General features: G+C 38.9%; 1 protein-coding gene across 1 annotated transcript; it reads left to right on the forward strand.

Moving 5' to 3' along the window:
* Positions 1-3,746: 3,746 nt before the first annotated feature.
* On the forward strand, positions 3,747-7,705 carry FSHB (follicle stimulating hormone subunit beta). The gene is given in 3 exon segments (NM_174060.1): positions 3,747-3,809; positions 4,443-4,607; positions 6,183-7,705. Coding segments are annotated over 2 exon segments (390 nt in total). The 5' UTR covers positions 3,747-3,809; positions 4,443-4,448; the 3' UTR covers positions 6,414-7,705.
* The last annotated feature ends 8,068 nt before the right edge of the window (positions 7,706-15,773 follow it).

A 15,773-nucleotide genomic window follows, 5' to 3' on the forward strand; every position in this document is an offset into this window, starting at 1 on the left:
TTAAACACAACCATAAAGGAATGGTTTGAAAAAAAAAATCTGTATAAGGGAAAAAAGGATATAGTCATTGAGTATATACAGAGGTAGAAATTCTAAGGATGCTCACACAGTCGTGGACACTGGTTCACCAGAATTCATGAGAGAAGTCTGCTGTTCATTTAAAATACAATGTGATGAGTGTTAACATTGAGATACGTACTGGGAACTAAGGAACAAAACAAAGCACTGGGAGGAGTATCGAATATTGAATAGCTTAGATGAAAAGATGAGAAATGTATCTCAGGCTCTTATTTTTCTTTCAAGTAAGAGAGAAAAAAATACATGTGATTTTGGGAAATGCGGAGGTGTCTCAAGTCGAGAAAGTAAGAATCTGACATAGTCTCCTTAGTCAATATTTTGTTAAATATTGAGTTAATATTAGTATACTAAAACCCAGTAATAATAGGGCTAGAAATAAAGATGGGTGATATCACTCAGTTTCCAACCAGGAAAACTGAAACCTGATACGTAAAACAGAGGGAATTTAATCCAGGGAATGCATTGTCCAAGTGTTAGAATTACAGAGAAACCAGACAGGAGAAAGGACAGGACTCAAAGGTCAGCAATCACCAGAAGCCCCACTCATCTTCAGGATTAGAAGAACACAGGTGGGTTTCAGAGCCAAAACATGAGACCACTTAGCAGAAGCTCAAACCATGGAGGGTTTGCCCCACAAAAGCTGGGAAAACTAAGAGAAAAGCTTCCTGTGTGACCTGGACTCGGAGAAAATGCAGCTACTAACCAGAAAAGAAAAATGTAAAGGGCCCAGGTTTGATCCCTCATCAGGGAACTAAGATCCCACAAGCCATGCAGAGTGGCCAAAGAAAGAAAAGGGAGACAGATGCTCTTTCTTCCTTCTCCTTCTATACTCCGGTCTCCCTCCCCAGAGGCTTCCGAGAGCAGAACAGAGCAAGAACAAGAAATGCATCAGCTAGCAAACAGGTTATGGACCAGCAGAGCGTTAAGGGAAACTGTGAGTGATTTGTGTTTCAATTTGTTCAACAAAAGTGAATCTGTGCCTACTGTGGATTAGAAACTCTTTTCCTATTGGGAATACAAAGGTGAATAAGAAAGACCTCTAAATTTTCATCAATAAAATATTTCCAACAACCTTTGTGAAAACAATAACATCTAATTAGGAAATACACTAGTCAGATAAACTAGGCTCTAAGAGGCTTGACGTTAGGAGAGAGGTCTGGGAGACCTCTTTTCATCTCTCAATCCTCAGCAAATTCATCCACCATCCTTATTCTCAAATGCTAACCTTACTTCCTACTTTATTGAGAAGATGAAGTTCATCACAGGAGAGCTTGTACAGAGACTGTCACCACATCTCCCCATCACCATCATCTGTCCCCTCCACACCTCCCCACCCAGCAGCATCTACACTCACAACTCTGCCTGATACAGGATATGAGCTCTGCATCCTCCTGCCTAAAGCCAGTCCCCCCAGCTGTGTCTGAAATCCATCTCTTCCTCCAACACCATTATTTTTCACTCTCTACTCAATCATTTGCACCACCATACAAACAAGCAGTTATTTCTCCTATCTTAAAACACAAAAATGAAAAGAAAATTATCTTTACCCAACTTCCAGTTTATCACCTGCTTTTCTCCTCATCTTTGAATCAAAATTCCTGGGAAAAAAAACTGTCTATATTTACCTTTCTTTGGGCTTCCCAGTGGCACTAATGGTAAATAACCTGCCTACCAGTACAGGAGATGTAAAGAGATGTGGGTTCAATCCCTGGGTTGAGAAGATCCGCTGGAGGAGGGCATGGCAACCCACCCCAGTATTCTTGCCTGGAGAATCCCATGGACAGAAGAGCCTGGCGGGCCACAGTCCACGGAGTCACAAAGAGTCGGACACGGACTGAAGCAACAGCACACGTGACATTCATCTCATTTTTATTCATCTCTTGCCAATCACTAAAACACACACCAGTCAGGATTTTGCTCCCCTAACTCCAAAGGAACTTCTCTAGCCAGGGGTATTAGTGATCTTTACAACTGCCACATTATTGTGCCATTTCCCCTAACTTAACCTGTGAGCAGTGTCGGGTACAGTTGTCACCCACTCCTCCTGATACACACACTTTACTTGACTTCTGGGACACCACATTCTCTTCATTCCTTTCTTTCCTCAATGACCCTTCTGTTTCCTTTGGATAAAAGAAGAACAAAACTTCATCTTATCCTTGACCTCTTAGTGCTGGAATACACCAGGCTCTACCCTTGGTCCTTTTAACTTCTCTATTTACATACACCCAATCCCTCGGTAATCTTTTCAAGGCTTATGTCAATGACTCCCAGATTTTTACCTCAGACAGTGTATTTCTCCCCAAACCCAGTTTCAGCATTCTACATGGATGTCTTAAAGATACCTCAAGTTCAACATGTCCACACTAAATTCCTTATCTTTCCAAAAAACTTACTGTATCTCTAGCCATCCCATTTCAGCTGATGGCATATTTATCCTTCAAGTTTCTCAGGCCATAATCCTTAAAGTCATCCTTGGCTCTTCCTCTCACACTCAACATTCATCCATCAAAAAATTCTGTTTGCTCTACTTTCACAATATATCCACAGTCAAATTATGTCTTGTTCATTGCTCCCACACTAGTCTGAATAAATATCATTTCTTACCCAGGTTGATGCAATAGCATCTAATGGGACTTCCTGTTTCTACCTTTTCACCCCTACATTAGCAACACAGCAGTCAAAGAGATCCCTTCAGACCTAAATCAGATGATGTCACTCCTCTACTCAAAACCCTGCAGTTGGTCCCCAATCAACAGTAAAAATCAAAGTTTATATTGGCCTAAAATGTCTTACATGACTTGGCTTCTGTTACATCTCTGACATCATATCCTAATATTTTCACCATTGTTCCTTTGCTAGAGCCACACTGCTTAAATAGTAAATATTTGTTAAACAACTCAGTCCCAGTCTCCATGCAGCTCTTAGTCTACTGGGAGAAACAAAGATAAAGGATTAAAAAGAAGTTGATAATTAAAGCTCTCCTCTTCTTCCCATTCTAAATGCTATCAAATGAATGTTGAAGGTTGAGGATTTGCCTGGGGTGGCAGTACTTTAGGAGATGTAGGGGGTAAGCAAGGACATTTCAGGCAAGATGAACATTGCATATGCAAAGAGCTAGAGAAATGAATCAGCAGAACATTTAAAGAATTACAAGCAAAGCATCAAAGAATAACATTTGAAATTAGAGGATCTGGATGTAAAGAGGAATACAGTCTATATTTTAGACAGGAGTCAGATCATGAAAGACTTTCTATTTGTTTTTTCCCTGCTAGTTTTCAAACTACCTTCAGAGTAATTTATTAACCATATCTTTTTGATACACCTCAACAGAGCCAAGGCAATACTTGAAAAGAATTCTGAATTCCCCAAGTTAAAGGTACAAAAGAAAAACCCAAAGTCAAATTTAATTTGACAAGGTAAAGGAGTGGGTGTTCTACTATATCAAATTTAATCTGTACAAAATCATCTCTGGTAACATTATTTGTCCCGATCTACTGCGTTTAGACTACTTTAGTAAGGCTTGATCTCCCTGTCTATCCAAACACTGATTCACTTACAGCAAGCTTCAAGCTAACATTGCTCTTACTAATACCCAACAAATCCACAAGGTTTAGTTTAGTTTCACACAATTTTGTATAAAAGGTGAACTGAGACTAGACTCAGCTACAGCTTTCCCCAGACAAGGCAGCTGTCTACGGAAAAGTCTCAGCATCTACAGTTATCAAGTGGTGAGTTACTTCAATTCGCAGATTTTTAAGGATCTAGAGAACAAATTTAGAGCTTTTTAAATTCTATTGTATAGGGAATCTGTGCTTGTCAACCTGGCTTCTTAAATACACTGTAATCAATGTTAGCAAGCAATTGACTTTATATAGATCAATTCATCTGGCCTCTGAAATAGTCTCATTTTAAACAAAGGGGGGCAAAAGCAAATGATATTTATGAGATGCTAAAAATGATGAACTAATTTTGTAATACAGAAGTTTCTTTTTAGTCTTTTAAATGGTAATAAAGGGACAAATACAATGATCATGATTGCTTGCTTCAGAGTAATCACTCTAAAATAGACAGCAGTAATGTTCTAAACCAAACACTGCTCTGCTTAAATCATTATATTGGAGTTTTGATCTGTAATATGTTTCTACTTTAACAACAACAACAAAAAATTGAGGAGCATAATTAGAAATGCTTGTTCAAGAAACAAGTAAAGCAAAGGAAAAGGAAGGAAAAAACATTGCTGGAGCAAAATATGATAAGAGACGATGGATAGAAAAATTATTTTTGGTTTGGTCAGAATATATAAACGATTATAATTCTTTGGTTTCTCAGTTTCTCACAAGCCTTAATTGTTTGTTTCTCAGCCCAGGATGAAGTCTGTCCAGTTCTGTTTCCTTTTCTGTTGCTGGAGAGCAATCTGCTGCAGAAGCTGCGAGCTGACCAACATCACCATCACGGTGGAGAAAGAGGAATGTGGCTTCTGCATAAGCATCAACACCACGTGGTGTGCAGGCTACTGCTACACCCGGGTAGGCACTTTGCTTTGCTGGAAGTGAGGGTGCTGAGGGTCTGGACAAGGCAGGCTTCATTGATTCCCACTTGTCAATATTTTAAGTTTCCCAACGAATAGCCATGAGACCTTTAGCCAATACTGTTTTATGACTGGCTTTTTTACCATGATATAAACTAAATGTTTGGGCTCAGATTTGATTACAGTAAATGTAAAGAAGAGTCAGGTTTGATCTGATCAATTTAGTAATATGCTACTCTATTTTAAAAATTTTTAATTATTTCAAAAAATAGTTCTATGATAGATTTTACATATAGAGAGATTAAAAACATAAACATGCATACATTTAATAATAGAACAGCTACAATAGTCCCCAAAAGCCAATTTCTGTAATTGAGGCCTTTACAACAGAGACAGTACCAAAATATGTTTGCAAGCCATATAAAAGCACAGCCACATTATAAAAATTGTCTTATTGGCCTGCTGAATGCAAATACCAACAAGCAGCCTGAGAACACAATCAATCCTTGTAGACTGTTATAACCAAAATGAATCTGTAAACCCACACAGTTCTTTATACTGTTGAGAAAATCAAGGCATGGAGGCAAAAAACAGTTTGTATTCACACAGCTTCTTTGAATTAATCCCAGGGGCAGTTTCTACTTTCTCTTTTTTCCCCTATAACACCTGGCTATCTATGCAGAATTTCATTCAATAAGCTGAAATTGAAAATACCAACCTTTTAATGAAATATACTTTATGGGGTGGTAAATGAGTTTGACCAAAATCCACTTATCACATCTTCTTGGGATATAGACTTAGTGGCATGATATTGAAATAACTTAAACAGAAGTAACAACTTTTCCCTCAGTGCAAATATATATATATATATATATATATATATATATATATATATATATATATTTTTTTTTTTTTTACTAGAAAGTGCTACAAAAAAACCTATTCTACAAGGATTAAAGTTCTTATGTACAAACCATGTAGCCTTAGAAACTGTGACTTGTGCAAAATATATAGGCTTCAAGGTGGAGAGATGTCTACAAGACAGCGAAATAGTTAAAATCTTATATAAGCTTTCATAGTCAGGCTAATCTAAGCATTATCATTCCACATTATATACTTTTTGACTCTTTATAAACACTCAGGGACAATGCATTTGGAAAAAATTTCTGAGGAATTAAACTTCACTGATTCGTGGTTCAAGTTGTCATTAATACAGCTTTCAACTAAGTAAAAAAGTCAAATTAAAATTTGTCAATTTCTCTTGTAATCATTTTCCTCTATTGAAATTCAAATTTCTTGATAGTTGAAAAAATAATTAACATTTTGACAAAGACACAAGGAGTAATAAAAGAACTTATATTTTCTGAAACATCTGTAGAATAATCAGGAAACATGGTATAGCGGGTCATTTATGAGATATGTTTCCTTGATTAGGAATTTCATAAAAGAATTTTAAAGTGTAAACATTAGAGCGAGCAGTATTCAATCCCTGTCTCACTTTGATTAAGCTAAACAGAAACTTCCAGACTACTGTAACTCATCTGTCTCTCTCTCTGTCTCCTAAACCACTCAGGACTTGGTGTACAGGGACCCAGCAAGGCCCAATATCCAGAAAACGTGTACCTTCAAGGAGCTGGTCTACGAGACGGTGAAAGTGCCTGGCTGTGCTCACCATGCAGACTCCCTGTACACGTACCCAGTAGCCACTGAATGTCACTGCAGCAAGTGCGACAGCGACAGCACTGACTGCACCGTGAGAGGCCTGGGGCCCAGCTACTGCTCCTTCAGGGAAATCAAAGAATAAAGAGCAGCGGATGCTTTGAGCTGCCTACCCTTATCCTAAAGGACCAAAACATCCAAGATGTCTGTGTGTACATGTGCGTAGGCTGCAGACCACCACGGGAGACCCTACTGATCTCTGCTCTCCTGAGAAGGGGAGCTCCAGGAATGGAGAGGGCTGGGGCCTGTCACCACTCAGACCTGTATTCTACATCTGGTTCCATAAGTCTTATTCACTCTCACTTAACTTACAGACACGAGGGTGCTTTCCCGTTTAATAATCTTAGAAATCCTCTCAGGCAATCCCTTCCTCTAAAAGCTAGGGATACGGTCCCCCGGGAAGGAAATCAGCTAAAAGTAGGTGAAAGTCCTAAATGCAGCATTCTCCTACCAGACTCAAGAGCCCTCAAGAGCAGGGCGAACCTCTTCTTCATGATTATAGCCTCAAAGCCTAACACTCCACATAGAATTTAGTAAGAAACTCAATAATGGCTTCCTTAAAGAAAGTAAGATCAGAAAGTTAGGGATCGGAGAACACTGAGAGAGGATGTTAGAGGCTATCTGATGAGGCTGCGCTCCACAGAAGCGGGGCATCAGCTTCAGTTCTGTTTCGCCTCTCCTCCTCTGGCACATGGAGGATGGAGACAGGATAAAACTCTCTGAATCATTCAGGCAGGCGGCAGTTACCAAGCTCAGGATTTCCAAGCTATTACTGCCGAGTCCTTTAGTTAAGGGCAAAAGCAAGAAATGTTAATATGGACTTGTGGAAACTAGCCACATCTATTCCATCATTTAAATAAATGGAACAAATGCTGTCAGGGTCCTGCAAAACTCCCTTTGGAAAGTACAGAGAACTATATCACCCTGCCCTTGAATGTAGGATCTACTCCTTTGGAAAGAGGTGGATTTGAGAGCAGGTTTAAAAGCAATTTTGACAACTTAATAAGTGCATTTATCTTATCTTCAAATACATTTATGTAAAGAAAATGCTCTTTTAGAAAGATTAGCCATAACAAAAAAAAACTCACTGCTGTTTTCTAAAGTTCTCTCTGTGTCAGTACTCTTTTTTGTCTATCCATGTTCTCCCAGATCTGTTTCTTTCAAGAGGATAAATATTGAGACTATTTCATGAGTTGATTTCGAGATGTTACCTCTCAGTTATGTACTTGTTTCATACTCATATTAACTAATTTATTTAAATCCTATTTTTTTAAATAAAGATGCTAGCCACCAGAGTCATAGGTTTGGATTTTTTTCACATGTAAGCAGATGACTAAAATGTCTGTATGTTTATGATGGTAATAAAATAAATCTTACAAAAAAATCCCTAGTGCTTCTACAATATTTACTTGTACTGACCTTTGGAAATATTAATGTTGTTACATTTCTAAAAGTATTTCCTCGTTTAAATTTTGGGTCACTTTTTGAACTCTTTTTCTGATACAGTGGGGGTGGGGGGAAACCAAAGGGAGAATCACAGAGTGGATGGGGACGCTGGAAAGTCCAAGAAAGCTCATTCTTTGGATTTTTGAGATGAAAAATTGAAGGCCAAGGATGTCAAGTGACCCAACTTAGATCACAAAGACTGTATATGCAGGCAGGATAAGAACCCTGGATCCCGATCTCTTAGCCCAACTCTCCTATGATAATCTGTCATATTATGTCATGTTGGCAAGGACTGATGTAAAATTGCAGGTACTGGTAATCAGCTATGTGCATTCCAATCTGGTACTGAGTGTGCCTTATAGCTATATTCTCTACAATATTTTGACAGGTTGAAATTAGGGCTACAAGGTCTAATAAGATGCTTTAAATTATAACCTCTGTTCCCTCAGTGGCCTCTTATCAGCAAAGAACAGCCTAATGCTGTTTTCTTGAATAAGGGAGTAGTGAAAAAGCAATTGAATCTGGAAGGGGAAGTTGAACATGGAAGGCACATTGACTGCTACATCTCAAATAAATATTTATCTAAAGTCAGACCCAACAATTTTAATGACATTGAAAAGCTCTAAGCTGTTGATCTGTGTTTGCCAAAAGAAATATATATATATGTGTGGGTGTGGGTGTGTGTGTGTATGTGTATATATATATATATATATATGATTCATCCTTTTGAAGAGAGACATATTGATCTGAATTCAGTCTATTTTTTGTACATTGGCTCCAGGGTACGAATATTATATGCTATTGGACTTCCCTGGTGGTCCAATGGTTAAGACTCAGCTTTCACTTCAGGGTATGTGTGTTCGATCCCTGGTTCGAACTGAATTGAATTAAAAGTTAAAAAAAAAAAAAACAGGAAAGAAGAATATTATATGCTACTGTCATCAGTACACATATACCAAACAAGCAGGATTCAAGGAGTATATTCCTACAAGCAACTGTATTTTTTTAATTTTATTTTTTAACTTTACAATATTGTATTGGTTTTGCCATATATCAACATGAATCCACCACAGGTATACACATGTTCCCCATCCTGAACCCTCCTTCCTCCTCCCTCCCTGCACGATACAAGCACCTGTATTTTGTTCCTCCCTGTCCTTTTGAATTTGCTCAGAAGTAGCTGTCCTGCCTCATCCTCTGCATGAAAATTTTTATCAGGCTACAGAGCCTCACTGATCATTCTCAAGTTATAAAATCTCCATTATTAAAACAATAACCCCAAATCTCCAGTTCCAGCTAATGAAAACATCAATGGGAGTTGATACTATTTTCCCATTCTTAGAGGAGGGGAGGCAGGATTCTTAACTCCCCCTCCATCTGGGATTTGCACCCACAGGTTACTGAGCCCTCTGGACTTGAATGCAGAGTAGTAGTGAAAAAAATAGGACAAAAAAGATGATTATGAAACTGTTTACCTCAGGTTGGGACTCGAACCCATGTGACGAGGATTTGAACCCAGCCAAAACCCAAAGGACTTTCAACTAAGATCACAGACCTGGTTTCAGGACCTAATGAAGCTCAGGTTCTTGATGTCTCATTGCAGAAAGAATTCAGTGAGAGACAAAGTGATAGGTAAAATGTGGATTTATTCAGAGAGAAACACACTCCATAGACAGAGTGTGGGCCATCGCAGAGGGCGAGTGCAGCCTTGAAATGTGGCATGGTTAGCTTTTATGGGCTGGGTGCAGTCATGAAATTAAAAGATGCTTGTTCCTTGGACGGAAAGCTATGAACAACCTAGACAGCATATTAAAAAGCAGAGACATTACTTTGCCAACAAAGGTCCATGTAGTCAAAGCTATGGTTTTTCCAGTGGTCATGTATGGATGTGAGAGTTTGACTATAAAGAAAGCTGAGCACAGAAGAATTGATGCTTTTGAACTGTGGTGTTGGGGAAGACTCTTGAGAATCCCTTGGACTGCAAGGGGATCCAACCAGTCAATTCTAAAGGAAATCAGTCCTGAATATTCATTAGAAGGACTGATGCTGAAGCTGAAACGCCAATACTTCGGCCACCTGATGTGAAAAGCTGACTCACTAGAAAAGACCCTGATGCTGGGAAAGATTGAAGGCTACAGGAGAAGGGGATGATAGAGGATGAGATGGTTGGATGGCATCACTGACTCGATGGACATGAGTTTAAGTAAGCTCCAGGAGTTGGTGATAGGCAAGGAAGCCTGGCGTGCTGCAGTCCATGGGGTGGCAAAGAGTCAGACATGACTGAGCAACTGAACTGAAATGAAATGAACACTGTGAAAAATCAACTGATTAAAGATGAAAAAGAAACATTGTGCTCCTGATTTTTATTTTTTCCCTATCTTTAGTTCAACGCAGGAACCTTCTCCCAACTGCACAGATCAGATCAGATCAGTCGCTCGGTCATGTCCGACTCTTTGTGACCCCATGAATCGCAGCACATCAGGCCTGCCTGTCCATCACCAACTCCCGGAGTTCATTCAGACTCACGTCCATCCAGTCAGTGATGCCATCCAGCCATCTCATCCTCTGTCATCCCCTTCTCCTTCTGCCCCCAATCCCTCCCAGCATCAGAGTCTTTTCCAATGAGTCAACTCTTCACATGAGGTGGCCAAAGTACTGGAGTTTCAGCTTTAGCATCATCACTTCCAAAGAAATCCCAGGGCTGATCTCCTTCAGAAGGGACTGGTTGGATCTCCTTGCAGTCCAAGGGACTCTCAAGAGTCTTCTCCAACACCACAGTTCAAAAGCATCAATTCTTCGGTGCTCAGCCTTCTTCACAGTCCAACTCTCACATCCATACATGACCACAGGAAAAACCATAGCCTTAACTAGGCGGACCTTTGTTGGCAAAGTAATGTCTCTGCTTTTGAATATGCTATCTAGGTTGGTCATAACTTTCCTTTCAAGGAGTAAGCGTCTTTTAATTTCATGGCTGCAGTCACCATCTGCAGTGATTTTGGAGCCCCCAAAAATAGTCTGACACTGTTTCCACTGTTTCCCCGTCTATTTCCCATGAAGTGATGGGACCAGATGCCATGAGCTTCGTTTTCTGAATGTTGAGCTTTAAGCCAACTTTTTCACTCTCCACTTTCACTTTCATCAAGAGGCTTTTTAATTCCTCTTCACTTTCTGCCCTAAGGGTAGTGTCATCTGCATATCTGAGGTTATTGATATTTCTCCCTGCAATCTTGATTCCAGCTTGTGTTTCTTCCAGTCCAGCGTTTCTCATGATGTACTCTGCATAGAAGTTAAATAAACAGGGTGACAATATACAGCCTTGATGAACTCGTTTTCCTATTTGGAACCAGTCTGTTGTTCCATGTCCAGTTCTAACTGTTGCTTCCTGACCTGCATACAAATTTCTCAAGAGGCAGATCAGGTGGTCTGGTATTCCCATCTCTTGAAGAATTTTCCAGTTTATTGTGATCCCCACAGTCAAAGGCTTTGGCATAGTCAATAAAGCAGAAATAGATGTTTTTCTGGAACTCTCTTGCTTTTTCCATGATCCACCGGATGTTGGCAATTTGATCTCTGGTTCCTCTGCCTTTTCTAAAACCAGCTTGAACATCAGGAAGTTCACGGCTCACATATTGCCGAAGCCTGGCTTGGAGAATTTTGAGCATTACTTTACTAGCATGTGAGATGAGTGCAATTGTGCGGTAGTTTGAGCATTCTTTGGCATTGCCTTTCTTTGGCATTGGAATGAAAACTGACCTTTTCCAGTCCTGCGGCCACTGCTGAGTTTTCCAAATTTGCTGGCATATTGAGTGCAGCACTTTCACAGCATCATCTTTCAGGATTTGGAATAGCTCAACAGGAATTCTATCACCTCCACTAGCTTTGTTCGTCATGATGCTTTCTAAGGCCCACTTGACTTCACATTCCAGGATGTCTGGCTCTAGGTCAGTGATCACACCATCATGATTATCTGGGTCGTGAAGATCTTTTTTGTACAGTTCTTCTATGTATTCTTGCCACCTGTTCTTAATATCTTCTGCTTCTGTTAGGTCCATACCATTTCTGTCCTTTATCAAGCCCATCTTTGCATGAAATGTTCCCTTGATATCTCTAATTTTCTTGAAGAGATTTCTAGTCTTTCCCATTCTGTTGTTTTCCTCTATTTCTTTGCATTGATCTCTGAAGAAGGCTTTCTTATCTCTTCTTGCTATTCTTTGGAACTCTGCATTCAGATGTTTATATCTTTCATTTTCTCCTTTGCTTTTCACCTCTCTTCTTTTCACAGCTATTTGCAAGGCCTCCCCAGACAGCCATTTTGCTTTTTTGCATTTCTTCTCCATTTGCACACTCATCTGCAAATCATTCCTGAGTAATCTATTCTTGATGATCCCAAAAGAAATACAGAGGGGAGTGCTGGTATATGACACATGCAAGCAACTAAAGTGAAAGCTATCTCTAGATTGACACAGGCACTGTGAGATGACTACATCTTCACTCAAAATCAATTTCACCATCTCCTAAATTATATTTTCCCCACCAGTTCACTTAATATGCACCTGCAGAATGCTGTTCCCAATTTAATTTTCCTTTGGGCAAAATGTTACATTCTCATCCAGGCTTGATCATGCTTTATATCCTTTTTTATTCTCTTAAATAAAAGTCGGGACAAAGACAAATGGGCAGAAGCCTCAAGGAGACACACAGGCCAGTGAGTGAAAAAGGAAGAAGGAAACAGAGCAGTGTGGGGAACTTCCTTAGTCCAGGCTGCCATAAAGAAATTACCACAGACTGGATGATTTTGTTGCAGGAAAGGTGATCTCTTCCAGGGCCTGAGAGTGGGCTCTTGTCTAACATTTGGAAATGAATTGTCTGAGGAAATACACTTGCTGACGAAGAAAAGGACAGTACTGGGAAGGCTGTCCAGATGGAAAGCAGCAGGGTCAGGGAATCAAGAACTGTTCTGCCATATGACTCAGCCTCAGGTTTTATGGTTAATGGGGTTAGTTCATGGGTTGTCTCTGGCCAATCATTTGGCCCATAGGCTGACTCAGGGTCCTTCCTGGTGGTACATGCATCGCTCAGCCAAGACAGATTCTAGTACAAAGGATTCTGGGAAGGTGGTCATTTCCCCCCTCTTTTGAACTCTCCTGAATTCTCCAGGTTCGTTTTCAGGGGCAGCACCATAGTCCTTATCAGGACTTCCTGTTGTGGGACAACTCATGCACATGGTTATTATCATGCCTGGCCAAGTAGGGAAGGAGGGTTTCAGTCAACAGTTCCCTAACAGTTTAAACGATAGAAATTTATTTTCTAATAGCTCTGGAGGCAAAATTCTTTCTCTCCGTTGTTTGAAAAATGGTTCCATTACTCTTGAAAATTTTAAATATAGATCATTAAACTAGGTAATCCAAATGACTTCCTGTTCTAATAGATTATATTTCATAAGAGAACATTACTCACCCAGAGAAAACAACATTTAAAATGTATTTCCATTTACATATGAGACATCTCCAAAGATACACCAACAGACACTCCAAAGACACAAAACAGAATTTATCATATCCATTCTTAAAGATATTCATTTCCCACATTTAAGTCAACAGACACAGAAAATTATTTGAGATAATTATATCATCTTTAAGATTATAGTACAAATTTGAATATGCTATAGGTGAAATTATCTCCCTTCTTTCCTCTCCCCTATGTTTTAGCAACAATGGAAATATAACAATGGAAATGGAAACAACAAAAATATGATAATATTTTATTCCCTAACATCCTATAATGTAACTGGGTACTAAACTAGGCACTGTGGATGTGATGACTATATTTTCTGAATTAAAAATTGGTCTAAAATATATCGACGATTATCTTTGTTAGCTCCATAATTAGAGCAAAAACAGTATTCCTGCAAATACTAATAAGGTTCATTTTGCCAAAGAACTGAAGTTTTACTTAAATTATGAGATTCAGTTCATTGGATCTAGTTTAAACACTGTAGTGCTGGAACTTTGAGACATGTTGATGGTTTGTGGGATAGCATGGTAGAACATTTAAAAGTATGACTGGCCAGAAAGTTTGGACTATAAGATCTTATCAAAAGGAAGAGTTGAAGGGATAAAGGAGAAAGCAGATAAATTATTTTATGACTTATTCTGATTTATAAGCAGCTTGTACATAATGTCAAGTAAAATAATACTTAACCAGAGAAAATAATAAGTACTAGAAAACAAAATTGATAAAATCAAGTGTCAAGCTGTACCGCACTTCCTACCACTGTACTAGGCTGTACAGATGATGAAAGCTGCAGAAGAAAGAAGAAACACATGTCCACTTCAGATGGTTCGTGTTAACTTCCATTTGAGTTCTGAGTGATTTTATACATTTTCTCTTTTCACATCCATTCATCTGAGCATTCTGGTCTTTTCAGTAACTAGCATACTTGTTAAGCAAAAAACTGACCCCTAATCTCCTTTATCTAAATGACTTTTCATCCTACTCACTTGGAACAGAGCCACCATCAAAATTACTTCAGCAGATCCAAAAGTTAAATCATTTGAAGGAAATGTATTTATGAAAGAAATGTGGCAACTGTAATATACAGTCACTGGTCATAATAAGCAAGTATATACTAGCTGCCAGGGTGGAATGGGGGAGAAGCATTTTGGCCCACTTAAAAAATACGTTAAGAAAGGTTTAGAGTTCTCTGAAACATGACAGGCAAATGAACTACTGAAATTGTTATGGGAAAGGTAATTATATGTGACAAGTTATAATTTGAGAGGTAAGGTCAGAAAAGCAAACCAGTGTATCTCACTCAACTCCAGCAGAGATCAAGTCAAGTGCATTCAATGACCCACATGCTAATCAACTTTGAGTTGAAAACAGTGCTTTTAAAAGCCAAGTTTTTATGCTTTATTTTCAAAATCTCTAGATCTTTTTCTCTGTCTTCCTATAGCTGATTCTAAAATAAATATTTCATCTATTTCAGAAAGTAAATTTAGTTTAGATCCTGCTAAACTAAACATGGAAAATATTTAAATATCCTTTTTCCATATTAACAGTTTACCATTATGACCTTTGCTTACAGGATCTACAAGTAATCTGAAAAATCCTGAGGTTGAAGTCACTGGATTCAACACACAGAAATCCAGAAACTATGTAGGATAAGCAATGTCCCAGTGGTGGTGACAACATTTTGCCAAAATGACAGAGAAGCATTCAGTTAATAACCAATAAGGATCACTGTTTTCAGTATTAAAACAATTACAAATGGACATTTAAACCCACAGTTACTGGGTCTAGAAATAACCAAAAGTTCACAACTTTAAACATTCCCACTTAAAGTTGCAAATATTTACTGAAAAGCTATAATACACAAGAAACTGCACTATGGACTGTGAAAGACACTGAGAAGTATAAGGCAGATCTTGCATTTAATGAATTTATAACCTAGTAATTATGACATACAAAATATATTGACGTTTGGCCTGGACAAGATGGCATCAACTCATTTCTCACTGCTTTTCCCCACTGAGCATAACTATGAACCTTGGAAATAACATAAAAGGCAACCAAAAGAGAATTCGGAAAGATGGTAAAAAGAAAGTAAACTTCTGTGGAATCCCAACTGGAGGAACCACACAGCAGCAAGACATCCACCTAAGAGAAGAAGGCAACCCAGATCTGTGTTCACCAGCCCCCAACCTAGGGAGGCTCCTTCCTCCCCATGATTAAACTTGGGTCCCTCTGGCATCAGGCAAGCCCAACACCACTGGGGTGATCAGAAGCTCTGACAGCAAAAAGTGGCCAGGGCCCTCCACCACCCCTACACCCTTCTTCAAGAATATGTTAAGAAATGACCCAACTTTTTATAAGACACTAATTTTAAATTCAACAAAATAGGTAGTTTGAAAGTAACAGGATGTTAAATAGTATTCCATGGAAACAGTAATTAGAAAAAAAAAATGTTAAGCAGGAAAGGCTACATTAATATGTAATA

This window comes from Bos taurus, chromosome 15 (assembly GCF_002263795.3).
Source record: "Bos taurus isolate L1 Dominette 01449 registration number 42190680 breed Hereford chromosome 15, ARS-UCD2.0, whole genome shotgun sequence".
NCBI lineage: Eukaryota > Metazoa > Chordata > Mammalia > Artiodactyla > Bovidae > Bos > Bos taurus.